General features: G+C 47.5%; 2 protein-coding genes across 2 annotated transcripts; one reads left to right on the top strand and one right to left on the bottom strand.

Annotated features, from left to right (window-relative positions):
• Nucleotides 1-5329: 5329 nt before the first annotated feature.
• Nucleotides 5330-8636, top strand: Cox6a1 (cytochrome c oxidase subunit 6A1). Its single transcript, NM_007748.5, has 3 exons — nt 5330-5449; nt 5581-5723; nt 8362-8636. The coding sequence occupies exons 1-3, from the start codon at nt 5341-5343 to the stop codon at nt 8443-8445; spliced, it is 336 nt and encodes a 111-aa protein (NP_031774.2). The 5' UTR covers nt 5330-5340; the 3' UTR covers nt 8446-8636.
• Nucleotides 8637-10734: 2098 nt separating this feature from the next.
• Nucleotides 10735-13057, bottom strand: Triap1 (TP53 regulated inhibitor of apoptosis 1). The gene is made up of 2 exons (NM_026933.3): nt 12871-13057; nt 10735-11613 (listed from the first exon to the last, which is right to left on the bottom strand). Exons 1-2 carry the CDS (start codon nt 13015-13017, stop codon nt 11530-11532), a joined length of 231 nt encoding a protein of 76 aa, NP_081209.1. The 5' UTR covers nt 13018-13057; the 3' UTR covers nt 10735-11529.
• Nucleotides 13058-13062: the final 5 nt, after the last annotated feature.

Raw genomic sequence — 13062 nt, 5'->3', positions numbered from 1 at the left:
GCAGCTATATAGGCGCATGCTACTGTGACTGATTTAGCTAATCCCTCCCTGTTCTGATGTGCACATCAGCTCAGCAAAAGCTTGGACAAGTCAAATTGATACTGTGTTCCCCAAAGCAAACCCTGTGTGGCTCTGAGGCTAAGAGAACAGGTGGGACCCAGCCTCCCTGGGTCCACCGCTTAGCTAAGACTGAGGTCTGGGGTGATTCTCTGAAAGTCTCAGGTCTCCGTTTATGAGAGCAGCATCTACCAGGTGGGGATTAACATAATCAGCGAGCACCCGTCATGTGACAAGTGCAGGGGTCACACCAGTAAAGAACTCCAAGTCCTGGTTCCCATGGTGTTTAATGGAGGAAGGCAGACACTAATTGTATGAATATTTAATATAACAGATGGTGGTAAGGGTGACAGAGTAGGTGAGGCGCTGAAAGACAGAGTGTCAGGGTAGGAAGGAGTTGTTTTGCTTAGGGATGGTCAAGGAAGGCCTCTCTGATAAGATGCTTGCAAGAACAGGGAAGGTGGGTAGCACACACATATAATCCCTGCACTTGGGAGACTGAGCACTATGGAGGCTGTAGTGTGTGACCCTGTCTCAAATGCAAAGTCAGTAACAAAATATATGTGTGTGTGTGTGTGTGTCTATGTATATGTGTGTGTGTATGTATATACATAAATACATATATAAACACACATATGTAGTGTATATTATGTGTATATATATATATATGTATATATATATATATATATTATGTATGTGTATATCCATATCTATTTTTATTTTGAGACAGGGTTTCTATGTGTAGTCCTAGTTGTCCTGGAACTCACTCTGTAGACCAGGCTGGCCTCGAACTCGGAAATCCGCCTGCCTCTGCCTCCTGAGTGCTGGGATTAAAGGCATGCGCCACCACGCCTGGCTTTTAGATTTTTTTTTTTTTTTTAAAGATTTATTTATTTATTATATGTAAGTACACTGTAGCTGTCTTCAGACACTCCAGAAGAGGGAGTCAGATCTTGTTACGGATGGTTGTGAGCCACCATGTGGTTGCTGGGATTTGAACTCTGGACCTTCGGAAGAGCAGTCGGGTGCTCTAACCCACTGAGCCATCTCACCAGCCCTAGATTTTTTTTTTAATCCTACTTTATTTAGGGTTCTTGAACACGTCAACCTCCCTTCTAACCCACCGACTAGAGGTTGGGGGTGGGGTGGGGAAGAAGGTTAATAGGAAAAGGGAGTTGTAGACATTTTAGTTTTTTGGGCAACTCAGCTCTTCGTTGTCAGGATACCAGCGGTCCAGTCCAATAGCAAACACCACACGGGAATCAGTAGCAGCGCTGGATCCAGCAGGAACGTACGATTCTGCGGAATTGGCAAGAACCAGAAGCGGCAGGATTCAGCCAGAATACTACAAGAAGTTCTTTGGTGCATTTCTCTGTGAAGTGAAGACCAGGAGAGGCCACGGAAGCATTGCATGGTGTCACAATGCAAGAGTGATCTCTTGGGCTGGAGAGATGGCTCAGAGGTTAAGAGTACTGACTGTTCTTCTAGAGGTCCTGAGTTCAATTCCCAGCAACCACACAACCATCTGTAATGGACAAACATAAAATAAATAAGTCTTAAAAGAAAAAAAGAAGAGTGACCTCTCACTGTTTATGGGGTTCCATTCCCCCCAAAAGACATTGGGAGGCCCTCCCAAACGTCACATGTTCTCTCAAGCATCTGTCATTCTCTCACAAGTCAGCTTCCAGAAAGAAGACATCATGTGACACAACTGAGTTTCCACTTCAAGCCATTATAACCCCAGAGCGAAGAGACACTGGTAAGAAGATCCAGGGGCTGGATAGTGAGCTAGCTGAAACACCAAGCATCAGTAAGACCCTCTCTTGATAATAAATAAGGTGGAGAGCCATAGAAGAAACCTTGACCTCTGATCTCCACTCATGCCCCGTCCCCTAAATCCTGAGTTTAATAGGGACCAATTAATAAGATTATCTAAGGGCAGAGCTCTTGCAGGCAGAGGGATAAGCATATGTAAAGGTCCCTAGGCAAAAATCCTCCCTGGAATATCAACAGAGACATAAAGGATCGAGTGTAGTATAGAGAAGAGATCTGACTCCATGCACAGCTGAAGGCAAAGCTGGCTGTATTCATTGGCAGACTGAATAGTAGAGGCATTTATGTGCAGGGCTGACCTGCTGAGATCAATCCACAAATCTCACGATGAGGCAAATCTGAGTTTAATAGATGTGGACACACACACACAAATAAATATGATTTTAAATATATATGGAGTGAGTGATGGAGTGACAAGGATTACATGGAGGGTGACAGGAATAGGGTTGTCAGAGGAGAGCAGGCAGAGCAGGAGCATCCGAGGCTAGCGACAGAGAATTTGATGCTGGCCTGGGATACTTGAGACCCTGCCTAAAACAAAATAAAAATTTTAAATGCTTACTATAGGTTTAAGCACAAGATGAGTGCTCAAAATATTACACAATCAATAAGTGTGATGAATCACTCCTTTAATCCCAACCCTTGAGGCAGACACAGTTGGTTATTGTGACTTTGAGGCCAGCCTGGTTTATGTAGTGAGTCCCAGGCCAAACAGGGCTACATAGTAAGACACTCAATAGAACAGCAGCAGCCAGTTGTTGGTGGTGCATGCCTTTGATCCCAGTGGGAATTAGAGACAGGAGGAGTTTGGTTCCCAGCACCCACATGACCGCTCATGTATCCGTTTCAGAAGTTCTGTCACCCTCTTTTGGCCTCTAAGGGTACTGCACACACACGATGCCCATTCTTGCAGATAGGATGAGCCAGTAATAATACACATAAATACTCAGTTAAATCTTTTTTTAAAAAACTAGTTCATGGGCTGGAGAGATGGCTCAGCGGTTAAGAGCACTGACTGCTCTTCCAAAGGTCCGGAGTTCAAATCCCAGCAACCACATGGTGGCTCACAACCATCTGCAATGAGATCTGATGCCCTCTTCTGGTGTGTCTGAAGACAGCTACAGTGTACTCATATATAATAATAAATAAATAATAAAAAAAACTAGTTCAAAGATATCACTATATTCCTAAAAGGTGCTAGAACTGAAACTATTCTAAACTATTAAATACTTGCAACTGGAGCGATGGCCAGGGGTGAAGGGACCTTGCTGCTCTTGCAGAGATCCAGTTTGGTACCCAGCACCCAAGTGTGGCAACTTACATTCCTTTGTAACACCAGCTCTAGGGGATCTGGTATCTTCTGCCTCTGAGAACACACACACACAAACACACACAATCCAGTACATAGTTAAATGATACATCTTTTTGCTGTGTGCATGTGTGATTTTTTTTTTTTTTGAGACAGGGTTTTTCTGTGTAGCCCTGGCTGTCCTGGAACTCACTTTGTAGATCAGGCTGGTCTCCAATTCACCTGCCTCTGCCTCCCGAGTGCTGGGATTAAAGGTGTGTACCACCACCATCCAGCAACAATATACCTTTTTTTTTTTTTTTTTTTTTTGAGACAGGGTTTCTTTGTATAGCCCTGGCTCTCCTGGAACTCACTCTGTAGACCAGGCTGGCCTCGAAATCAGAAATTTGCCTGCCTCTGCCTTCCAAGTGCTGGGACTAAAGGTGTGCGCCACCACACCCGGCTTTTTTTTTTTAATTGCTCACATAGTTCAGTCTGGTCTTGAATCCATCAAGCAGTTAAGGATGTTTTAAAATGCATGAGTCTGCTGCTGCCTCTTCCTCCTTTTGTTATTTTGAGATAGGCTCTTACAATATAGGCAAGGCTAATCTCAGACTATAGACGTGGTCCAGGCTGGCCTCTAACTAGAGATTCCCTACCTCCGTCTCTCAAAACAGTACCATATACACAAACATTTTAAACTTAGGGGTGTGTGAGCGGAGACAGGGTCTCATTCTACAGCCCAGGCTAGTCTCTAACTCACAGCAATCTTCCTACCCCATCTCACTCTTATGAGCCACCTCACTTGGCGTGTGTCTTAGTCAGGGTTTCTATTCCTGCACAAACATGATGACCAAGAAGCAAGTTGGGGAGGAAAGGGTTTATTCAGCTTACACTTCCACCCTGCTGTTCATCACCAAAGGAAGTCAGGACTGGAACTCAAGCAGGTCAGAAAGCAGGAGCTGATGCAGAGGCCATGGAGGGATGTTCTTTACTGGCTTGCCTCCTCTGGCTTGCTCAGCCTGCTCTCTTATAGAACCCAAGACTACCAGCCCAGAGATGGTCCCACCCACAAGGGGCCTTTCCCCCTTGATCACTAATTGAGATGCCTTACAGATGGATCTCATGGAGGCATTTCCTCAACTGAAGGTCCTTTCTCTGTGATAACTCCAGCTGTGTCAAGTTGACACAAAACTAACCAGTACAGCGTGTTTTGTTGTTTTTGTTTTTATGGAGACAGGGTCTCACTATGCAGCCTCTGGATAGCCTAGAACTCTGTAGAGGAGGCTGGCCTGGGGTCAGTTCCATCTGCGTCTTCCTCGCAGATACTAGCATTAAAGATGCGAGGCTTTTAGACCAAAATAAATAAATAAATAAATAAACAAATAAATAAATAAAAAGGGAAAAAGGAGATATTTGTAAAGTTCTACAGACAAAATTTAACAGATGTGTGTAGTATTCAAAGCGGGAGCAGGAACATTGAACAAACGCTGAGGATATGGAGCTAAACAAAGTCCAGATTTGCTGGCAATTGCAGGGTCCTTACTGGTTCCTGGGTCTGTTCCTTGACTCATTAATACACGGTTTCATACATTCATTCATTAAATTGCATAAAGCACCTGCTACTTGCCATGAAAGATTTCGGGTAACTCTCGGGATGCAGCGCTGGCAAAAATCTAAGCACTGCGGACTTTACAGTCTATGTAGGGCACAACGGAAGAGAATAACAACGGTCTTTAAGAGCGATAGGGACAATGATAACGACAAGGACAGGGCTGTCGAGGGCCTGGGAAATCGCGGAATTAGAAGGCAGCGAGCGAGGAAAGAGAATGGCGCCTCCGCTAACGTGACTTGTTCTCCGCACTTCAGATCCTGTCCAGGGACTCCAAAGAAGGGAGCGATTAAAACCAGAAAAGCTCGCAAAAGTTCAGTTCCGCGGACATCCTCACCTAGGCGCTGACAAGCAGGGAGATGGGGCACAGGAACGGGGCGCATGCGCGCTCTCGCTCCAGCCGCCCCAGGGACGGATAAAGTGCGCAGGCGCTGGAGTTCCTAGCCAGGTCTGAGAAGGCGTTGCCCAATAGGAACGTCGTTCGGCGTCTTTGTCCCGCCCCCTTCGCCCGTCCCCATTTCCGCTTCCGGCGCGCCGGTGTAGTTCCATGATGGCGTCGGCGGTGCTGTCAGCGTCTCGGGTCTCTCGGCCGCTGGGCCGGGCCCTCCCCGGGTTGAGGCGGCCCATGTCGAGTGGCGCCCACGGCGAGGAGGGTTCAGGTACCCGGGGGCTCTCGGATGGGCGTGGGGTCTCGGCGGGTGGCGTGCGGCGGCGTGGCGGGGCCGGAGCCCGGGGCGGTGACCTTGGCGGGAGGGAGCGGCCGAGGCTGACGTTGTGGCCCCCGCCGCAGCTCGGATGTGGAAGGCCCTCACCTACTTCGTGGCGCTGCCCGGGGTGGGAGTGAGCATGCTCAACGTGTTCCTCAAGTCGCGGCACGAAGAGCACGAGAGACCCCCGTTCGTTGCCTACCCTCACCTGCGCATCAGGACCAAGGTAGGCGCTGCGCCTTTACTGTCCGTCTGTCCGTCCGTCCTCCAGGCATCCGTTATTGCGGGGTTGTCCACTCCCCTGGCCCAGCCCTTGGGGGAGTTTTAGGATCTTGGCTGCCTGTCCGTCCGTGCAGATAGAATATTTTATTTACTCTTCGTTTGACGGAAGGGAAGCCAGTTTGTAGGTCGTGGCTCGGTTTTCTTAAAAGGCCACCCAGTAAATGCCTGCGGGCTTTCAGCTCCTCCAACTTGTCACCTTTTGTCCAATGGTGCACTTTATTAGCTTCCTGCGGGAAAGTTTGGAGGTTTGGGGTGTCCCTTTATAGCCGCAAATCCTGAAGGTGATCCGGGATCCGGGCGATTGGCGTAGGCTTAAGCACAGACTGCCCGTTGGTTCTCACAGTGCCTGTCGTTTTATCAGTTCTTTGCCTTGGCTGTTCGTGTAGAAACCCTGTCTCGAAAAACCAAAAAAAAAAAAAAAAAAAAAAAAAAGACAGTTATAATGTCTCATGATGTATTTTAACAAGCCCGTCTTCCACTGTATCACCTAATTCACCTAAGACTGGCCTTGCAGAAACTTATTCTAGACTTCAATTTTACAACCCAGAAGGCTCCATGCCGTTCCCGTACAGCCTCAGCACTTGAGAGGCCAAAGAGAGCCAATGTCTTGTTCAAGGCCAGTCTGGTCTACAAAGTGAGCTCCAGGACAGCCAGGGGGGAGACTTTCTCAGAAAAAGAAAAGGTGTTTGACAGCAGCCTTGCCTTGGGGCTCTGCCCACTAGGTGGCAGTAGCACCCCCCTCCTAAGGCCTCTAGATAATGCTCCCATATCCCGCCCCTGGCACTTGGGGTCAGAAAACAAGCGTTTTCTCAGTAGTAGCTATCAGGAAGTTTCTATCAGTAGTAGTTGCTGGTTATTCTCTGCCACGTTATGAAATGGAGATTAGCTTGGGCTAAATGGGGTTACCACAGAAAGCCAAAAATGGTTGTGAGCTATTGACCAAGAGCAATGCTTTTCAAACATGGAGGGGAAGGGACAGGAGAGAGGGCTCAGTGGTGTAGAGTGCTGCTGCTCTTACAGAAGAGCCTAGTTTCCAGTGGGTGGCTCACAACATTCTTTAGCCCCAGCTGCAGGCAGGGATGATATCTTTGGTCTCTGTGTACACCTACACTCGTGCATATACCCACAGAGATGTACACAGAATAATATTCATGCTGGCAGAGGCAGGTGGTCAACATAGCACATTCTAGGACATCCAGGGCTACATAAAGAGACCCGTCTCAAAATCAGACAAAACTATGATTGGCAGAGTCATACATGCTGTAACCCCAGCACTGCAGGCAGAGGCAAGAGGAGCGTTGTAAGTTTTTGATTAGACTGTTCTATTTAGTGTTCCAGGTTAGCTAGATAAGGAAACCCTGTTTCAGCAACCTTGCCAAGTCTGCCAGTGAGGGCTAGTCTCTTGGGATCCACTCTATAGGAGGACAGAACTTCTTCTTTTGTTTTTTTGGTTTTTTTTTTTTTTTGCGGGGGGGGGGGGGTTGGTTTTGTTTTGTTTTGTTTTTTGAAACGGGGTTTCTCTGTGTAGCCCCGGCTGTCCTGGAACTCACTCTGTAGACCAGGCTGGCCTCGAACTCAGAAATTTGCCTGCCTCTGCCTCCCAAGTGCTGGGATTAAAGGCGTGTGCCACCACTGCCTGGCTGAGATTTATTTTTATGAGTGCACTGTAGCTGTCTTCAGACACACAGGAAGAGGGCATCAGATCCCATCACAGATGGTTGTGAGCCACCATGTGGTTGATGGGAATTGAACTCAGGACCTTTGGAAGAGCAGTCAGTGCTCTTAGCTGCTGAGTCATCTCTCTAGCCTGAGTTAGTCTTTTTTTAAAAAGGTAGTGAGCAAAAGGATTGAATTTAGGTCGCAGTTTTCTAGTCCTTCTGCAACCTCTGTTCTTCTAGGAGCTCTGGAATAGCAGTCAGTGTGTGTGCACACGCATATGTGCACGTGAGTGCAGGTGTTTGTGTCACAGTTGTGAGTCACCTCATCTGAAGTTTGGGAGAATTTTGAAGGAACAGATCTTATCCACTGAGCCACCTTTCCAACATCTTATGTTAAGATTTATTTTCTTTTAAATTATTTGTGTGTGTGTGCACATGAGAAGAGGGCTTCAGATCCCCTAGAGCTGGAGTAGTAGCAGATGTGAGCTGCCAGCCGTGGATGGGTGATAGTCACGTGCAGAACAACAGATGCTCTTACCTGCTGAGCCATCCCCTTCCTCGGGGAGCTACCTTGCGCTTGCTTGTCTTACCATCTACTTCGAAGGAGAGATGGCTCAGTGGTGTTAGAGCACTGGCTGCTTCTCCAGGGGTCCTGAGTTCAATTCCCAGCAACCACATGGCAGCTCATAACCATCTGTAATGGGATCTGAATCCTTCTTTTGTGAAGACAGAGTACTTATACATAATTACAGAAATAAATTAAAGTTACATTAAAAAAAATAAGAAAAAGCTCTGGGAAAGTTGACATTTTTATGTCAGTAAATCTATGCCAGTAAAGGCACATTTCCATTTTGATTTTATGTATTACCTCTTTCGATTCTGAGCATTTTCTGGAAATAACTAATTGACATCTTCGCTCCGCAGCCCTTCCCCTGGGGAGACGGTAACCATACCCTCTTCCACAACCCTCATGTGAACCCACTTCCGACCGGCTATGAAGATGAGTAAAGAGAACCTGGCCTCCCCCAGGCAACAAAGGGACCACAGCACTGGTTTTGGACCCTTACTCTGTGTGGACCACGAAAACCCTTTGGATGCTAAGCTCGTGTCTCCTTTCCTCAGATGGCGACCATTACTCTGATCTTCCATCCCTTCTGCTTGTAAGAGGAGATGCCTTAAATAAATAACTTAAACTCAGATGGTCCGTGAGCTGGACGGTACGATTTTATTCTCAGACACTGACATTGCTTTGCTGTTTTGCAGTGGTTCAGATCTGGTTTAGCTGACCGAATACCGTTTCTAGCTGGCTCCCTGCTGGTTTCTTGTGCTTAGCATGGGTAGAGAGCTAAATGACTAAGAGCAGAGAGAGGTAGAGTTACCATTGGGATGGGCTCCCTGACAGACAGTGGATGATCAATAGAATTGCCGCTGATTACCATCTGTAACACATGCGTGACAACTTCAAAGACTGGGCTGCATTGCAGGTTTCAGGTCAGTCCAGGCTGCACAGACCCTGAACAAAGTACATGAGCTTTAGTCAGCTCTTCTCGTCACAGCAGCTCCTGTTGCAATCTACAAAAGGAGCTGAGTTCTTACCTTTAGGAAAAGAATTTCTCAGGCAGACAGCGATGGTGCGTGCTTTAATCCCAGCACTTAGGCAGAGGCAGGCAGAGCTCCAAGATCAAGGACAGCATGGTCTACACAGCGAATTCCAGGCCAGCCAGGGCTACAAGGGAAACCCTGTCTAGGAAAACCAACAACACAGCAGTGGTAGTTACCAGACAACAGCATCGCCATCAGTTGCCCATCAAATGGAAGACCTTTAAGAGGCTGAAGTCAGGATGAGTGATCATGCTACTCTGAGCAGTTCTAGTGTCGGATACGGTGTAAAGCAAGGAGTCTGAGTAGCTGCTCTTGAACTCCTAGGCTGTCGCCCCACCTTCACCATGGATAGTAGCCATGTTAAGGTGTGTGCAGTGCCATTATTTCAGTGACTCTCAAGTCTATTCTGAAAGGTTAAGTCTTTCTCACCATAGTGGAAAATGATTGCTAGCCCCCACCACCCCCACAAAAGACCTCTGGTACTTGAGAAGAGTAATCTGAGGCCAGAGGATGCCAGAGGAGGGCCACAGTTCAAAGCCACCCTGGCTCAGCCCGTGGTAGTGCTAGCTGCTGAGCCTGATGGCCAGAGTTTGATGCCCAGGAAGTGCACGCTGGAAGGAGGGGAGGGACTGATGTGAGCACACATGAATAATGACTGCTACCCCAGTGTGATTGGAATGAGAATGGCCTCATCAGTACATAGGTTTAAATCCCTGGTTGGTAGGACTATCTGGGAAGCATGGGCTTGTTGGAGATAAGTCACTGGGGGCAGGCAGGCAGGCCCTGAAGTTTTAATCAGTCCATTTTCAATCTGCTCGCTCGCTCGCCTTGTGTCTATGGATCAGCACTGAAGTCCTCAGCTACTGCTCCAGCTTCATGCCTGCCTATCTGCTGCCATTTCCCTGACATGATCATGGAGCTGTGAGTCTCAAACTTTTACAAGTGGCCTTAGTGACGGTGTCTTCATAGCAATAGAAAAGTAACTGAGACCCCCCACAGTGTGGCCTCACACACCTATAATCTTGGGAGGTGGAGGCAGAGGATCAAGAGTTCATCAGCCCGGCCTATATGAAACCTTGCCTTGAACAAAAATGGTCCTGGGATGTAGCTCAGGTGATAAACGCTGGAGTGCAGGAAATCCTGGGTTTGACCTCAGTAGCACAGAAATCAGGTATGACGGGTGACCTGAGCTACATTCCAAGGACTCTCATAGAAGGCTAAGAAATCTCTTGTGATCTTTTAGACAATGACCCTTAACCAGTTGAAAAATATGGATATTTTTTGATAGCCACATTTTTCTAAAAATTAAAATGTTTTGAAATGGCATTAGGGTTGGCCAAATGAAGATGAAGTAGTACTTAGCAACCCAGAGTGCAAACCTTTTGTCCAACAGCTCTCACCTCTTTATGGATATACTAAGTCCTGGTCAAGGTAGGCTGCTGTGAGGACCACCTACCGTTGTTCTGAGACCACAATACATAACATTTAAAGGAGCCATTTATACAGGTGAGCATGTGTGATCCGGCAGGTTGTCCGCAGAGGCAGGCCTGAAAGTCAGATTTCTAATCTAAGTGCTGACCTAGACTTAATTAAACAAATCAAGTTACAGGGCAAGCCGGCTCTGCAACGAAATGAGATGCCTGGGGCAACGGGACATAAATGCTCAATAAAGTGCAGGGTTTTGGGAGCAAAGAGTAAAGTTTGAATTTTAAGATTTATTTCATTTCATGATTACAGCCTTAGGGCATGGTAAGCAAACAAAAATCAGTAAGCACCTTTCCCCCACTTAGCCAGGCGCACCCCCCTTTTATGTGATCTGCACACTGACTTGAACTCGTGGAGTTGAAAGTTAGCCACAGCAAACCTGGGACGCAGGTGACTCTTGCACGGCCACCCCAGGGGTTGGAGCTGTGAGCAGCAAGGCTTGTGAGCTCCAAAGTTGGTGTTTATGTCATTTCTGAAGATTCTGAATGGTAAGCTGACACCTCATTAAGGCAAGAGCTCCGCAAAGCTGTCTTTTTCCATAACCCAGGCCACCAGCAGTTGGAAGTGTTATTATAAAACTACAATCATGTTTCCAAGCAGTGATTGAATGGGTTGTGTCCGCATCCCTTTTCAGAGCATCCCTGAGAGGAAAAAGAGGTCCCGACCGAGCCCCATGAGCAATGCCTCCCATAGTTCACCCAGGTCCTCCGCAGCAAATGCTGCCATCCTTAATCCTGACCAGTTTACCATACTCATATCCAAGGACCAGTTAAAGCTGATGCCAGACCATAGTTTGCAACCATAACCCCAAGAAGCTGGTCCGCTGTGGCACGAGGGGTTCTTCAGGATGCCAGCAAAGGTGAAGTTGCCTCAAAGCAGGAATGACAGCTTCAGAATGGAGGAGAACACCTTTAACATCTTGGAATCCCATGCCAGCTTCACAGCCTTCCCTGACAGAATCCAGAAGCCTCTCACTTTACTGATGTCTTCCAAGTGGCAGGCAGGTCAAGAGGAGTTTTCAGGCTTTTCTTTGCCATGGCCCATGAACTCCAGGCCTTCAATAGGAATCTCTTTCTCCTTGATTGCTTTCTAAAGGAGGAAGAAAATGCACTATCAGTCCATGATAGCTTGCAGTCCATGTTTTGTGACAGGTGTAATGGTACAGAGGTAAACCAGACTGAACTGGACGGGCTTGAAACCCACCATTCAAGGCATGCACCACCACTGCCCAGCTGGGCACCCTTTTTTTGAGGCAAGGTCTCATTCTGTAACCCTGGCTATTCTGGGACCCACACACCCTGCCTGCCTCTGAATCCTAGGATTAAAAGTGAGTACGGCTTAGTCCTGTTTTAACAAAACAGTGCCACTGTACAGACTGTAATGTAAGTCCTGTGTGGTATGAACACCTGCTCTTGGGAGGTGAGGCCTGAAGGTCAGTTCAGGTGCCTATCTCTATCTTAGTGACAGTGTTCACTCCGAATCGGCTCTGTGACCTTGAGTTACCATCCCTGTCTGAGAACTGACTAAAGGTAGCTTCTGGAATGGAGAGGTAGTTTTAGGTTAAGTTTGAAGTGCTGGTCTGAAATCAAATCTTACTGGCTACAACAGGTAATTGGCGGAGGAAAACAGAGCAATGAAAAGATCGCAACAAAACAGGCGACCTCTGCAATGCCTTACCTTAGGTCTAGAAAACTGTGAACACCATCCACTCCTAATAACAATGAAATGACGCACCACCAAAATAAGCAAGGTCATCAGACTCTAGTTCCTTTGAACCATTCACTTCCTATTTCTGACTGCTAGTTTTTCCATGTGTAAAATATAGATAATAGAAAAAAATAGATAGATAGATAGATAGATAATAGAACGCCTTGTCACCAAGACTAGTGACCTGAACTTTATTCCCAGAACCCATATAAATGTGAAAGGAGTAATCTGACTCCCGGAAGTTGTCTCCACCCTTATTGCAGACGCGAACACATTTTTTTTTTTTTTTCTGGAGACCGGGTTTTTCTGTATATCCCTGGCTGTCCTGGAACTCACTCTGTAGACCAGGCTGGCCCCGAGCTCAGAGATCCGCCTGCCCCTGCCTCCCGTGCGCTAGGACATTAAAGGTGTGCGCCACCTCCGCCCGGCCACGCCAATTTTTTAAAGATACGGATGATAGCTACTTGCACGTTTGGAATGAATCCCAAATAAATGAGCAATAACAACAAAATACTAATGTACTCTGTATAAAGCAAAGTACCGCAAAGGCATCCCGGTGTGTCAAGTGGAGACAGCCTGGCGGTTTCGGGGGATGGCCGAGGAGGGCAGGCTGCTGCGGCGAGGCCGGGCGAGACTCACCTGCACGCACTGCTGGTAGCGTTTGAAGAGGTCGGTGCACGGGTCCCCGGAGCCGTCCCCTTTGAGGAACTTCTCAGCAAACCAGCGGTTGAAGCACTGGTCGTACTCGCGCTTCATGTCAGTGCAAGCCTCCCCGACGCTGTTCATGGCGGTGATGGCAGCTGCGGTGACGGCGACGCATTCTGATGTCGT

Source organism: Mus musculus, chromosome 5 (assembly GCF_000001635.26).
Source record: "Mus musculus strain C57BL/6J chromosome 5, GRCm38.p6 C57BL/6J".
Classification (NCBI taxonomy): domain Eukaryota; kingdom Metazoa; phylum Chordata; class Mammalia; order Rodentia; family Muridae; genus Mus; species Mus musculus.
The sequence above is the reverse complement of the archived record's forward strand: the minus strand, read 5'-3'. Positions and strand labels throughout refer to the sequence as shown.

Bases quoted from the DNA above. Each gene is read 5' to 3' on its own strand.
- Cox6a1 (NM_007748.5), top strand. From the start codon at position 5,341: ATGGCGTCGGCGGTGCTGTCAGCGTCTCGGGTCTCTCGGCCGCTGGGC. The intron at 5,450-5,580 runs GTACCCGGGGGC...CCCCCGCCGCAG, and splicing joins CCACGGCGAGGAGGGTTCAG to CTCGGATGTGGAAGGCCCTC. The intron at 5,724-8,361 runs GTAGGCGCTGCG...TTCGCTCCGCAG, and splicing joins ACCTGCGCATCAGGACCAAG to CCCTTCCCCTGGGGAGACGG.
- Triap1 (NM_026933.3), bottom strand. From the start codon at position 13,017: ATGAACAGCGTCGGGGAGGCTTGCACTGACATGAAGCGCGAGTACGAC. The intron at 11,614-12,870 runs GTGAGTCTCGCC...TTCCTCCTTTAG, and splicing joins GCTACCAGCAGTGCGTGCAG to AAAGCAATCAAGGAGAAAGA.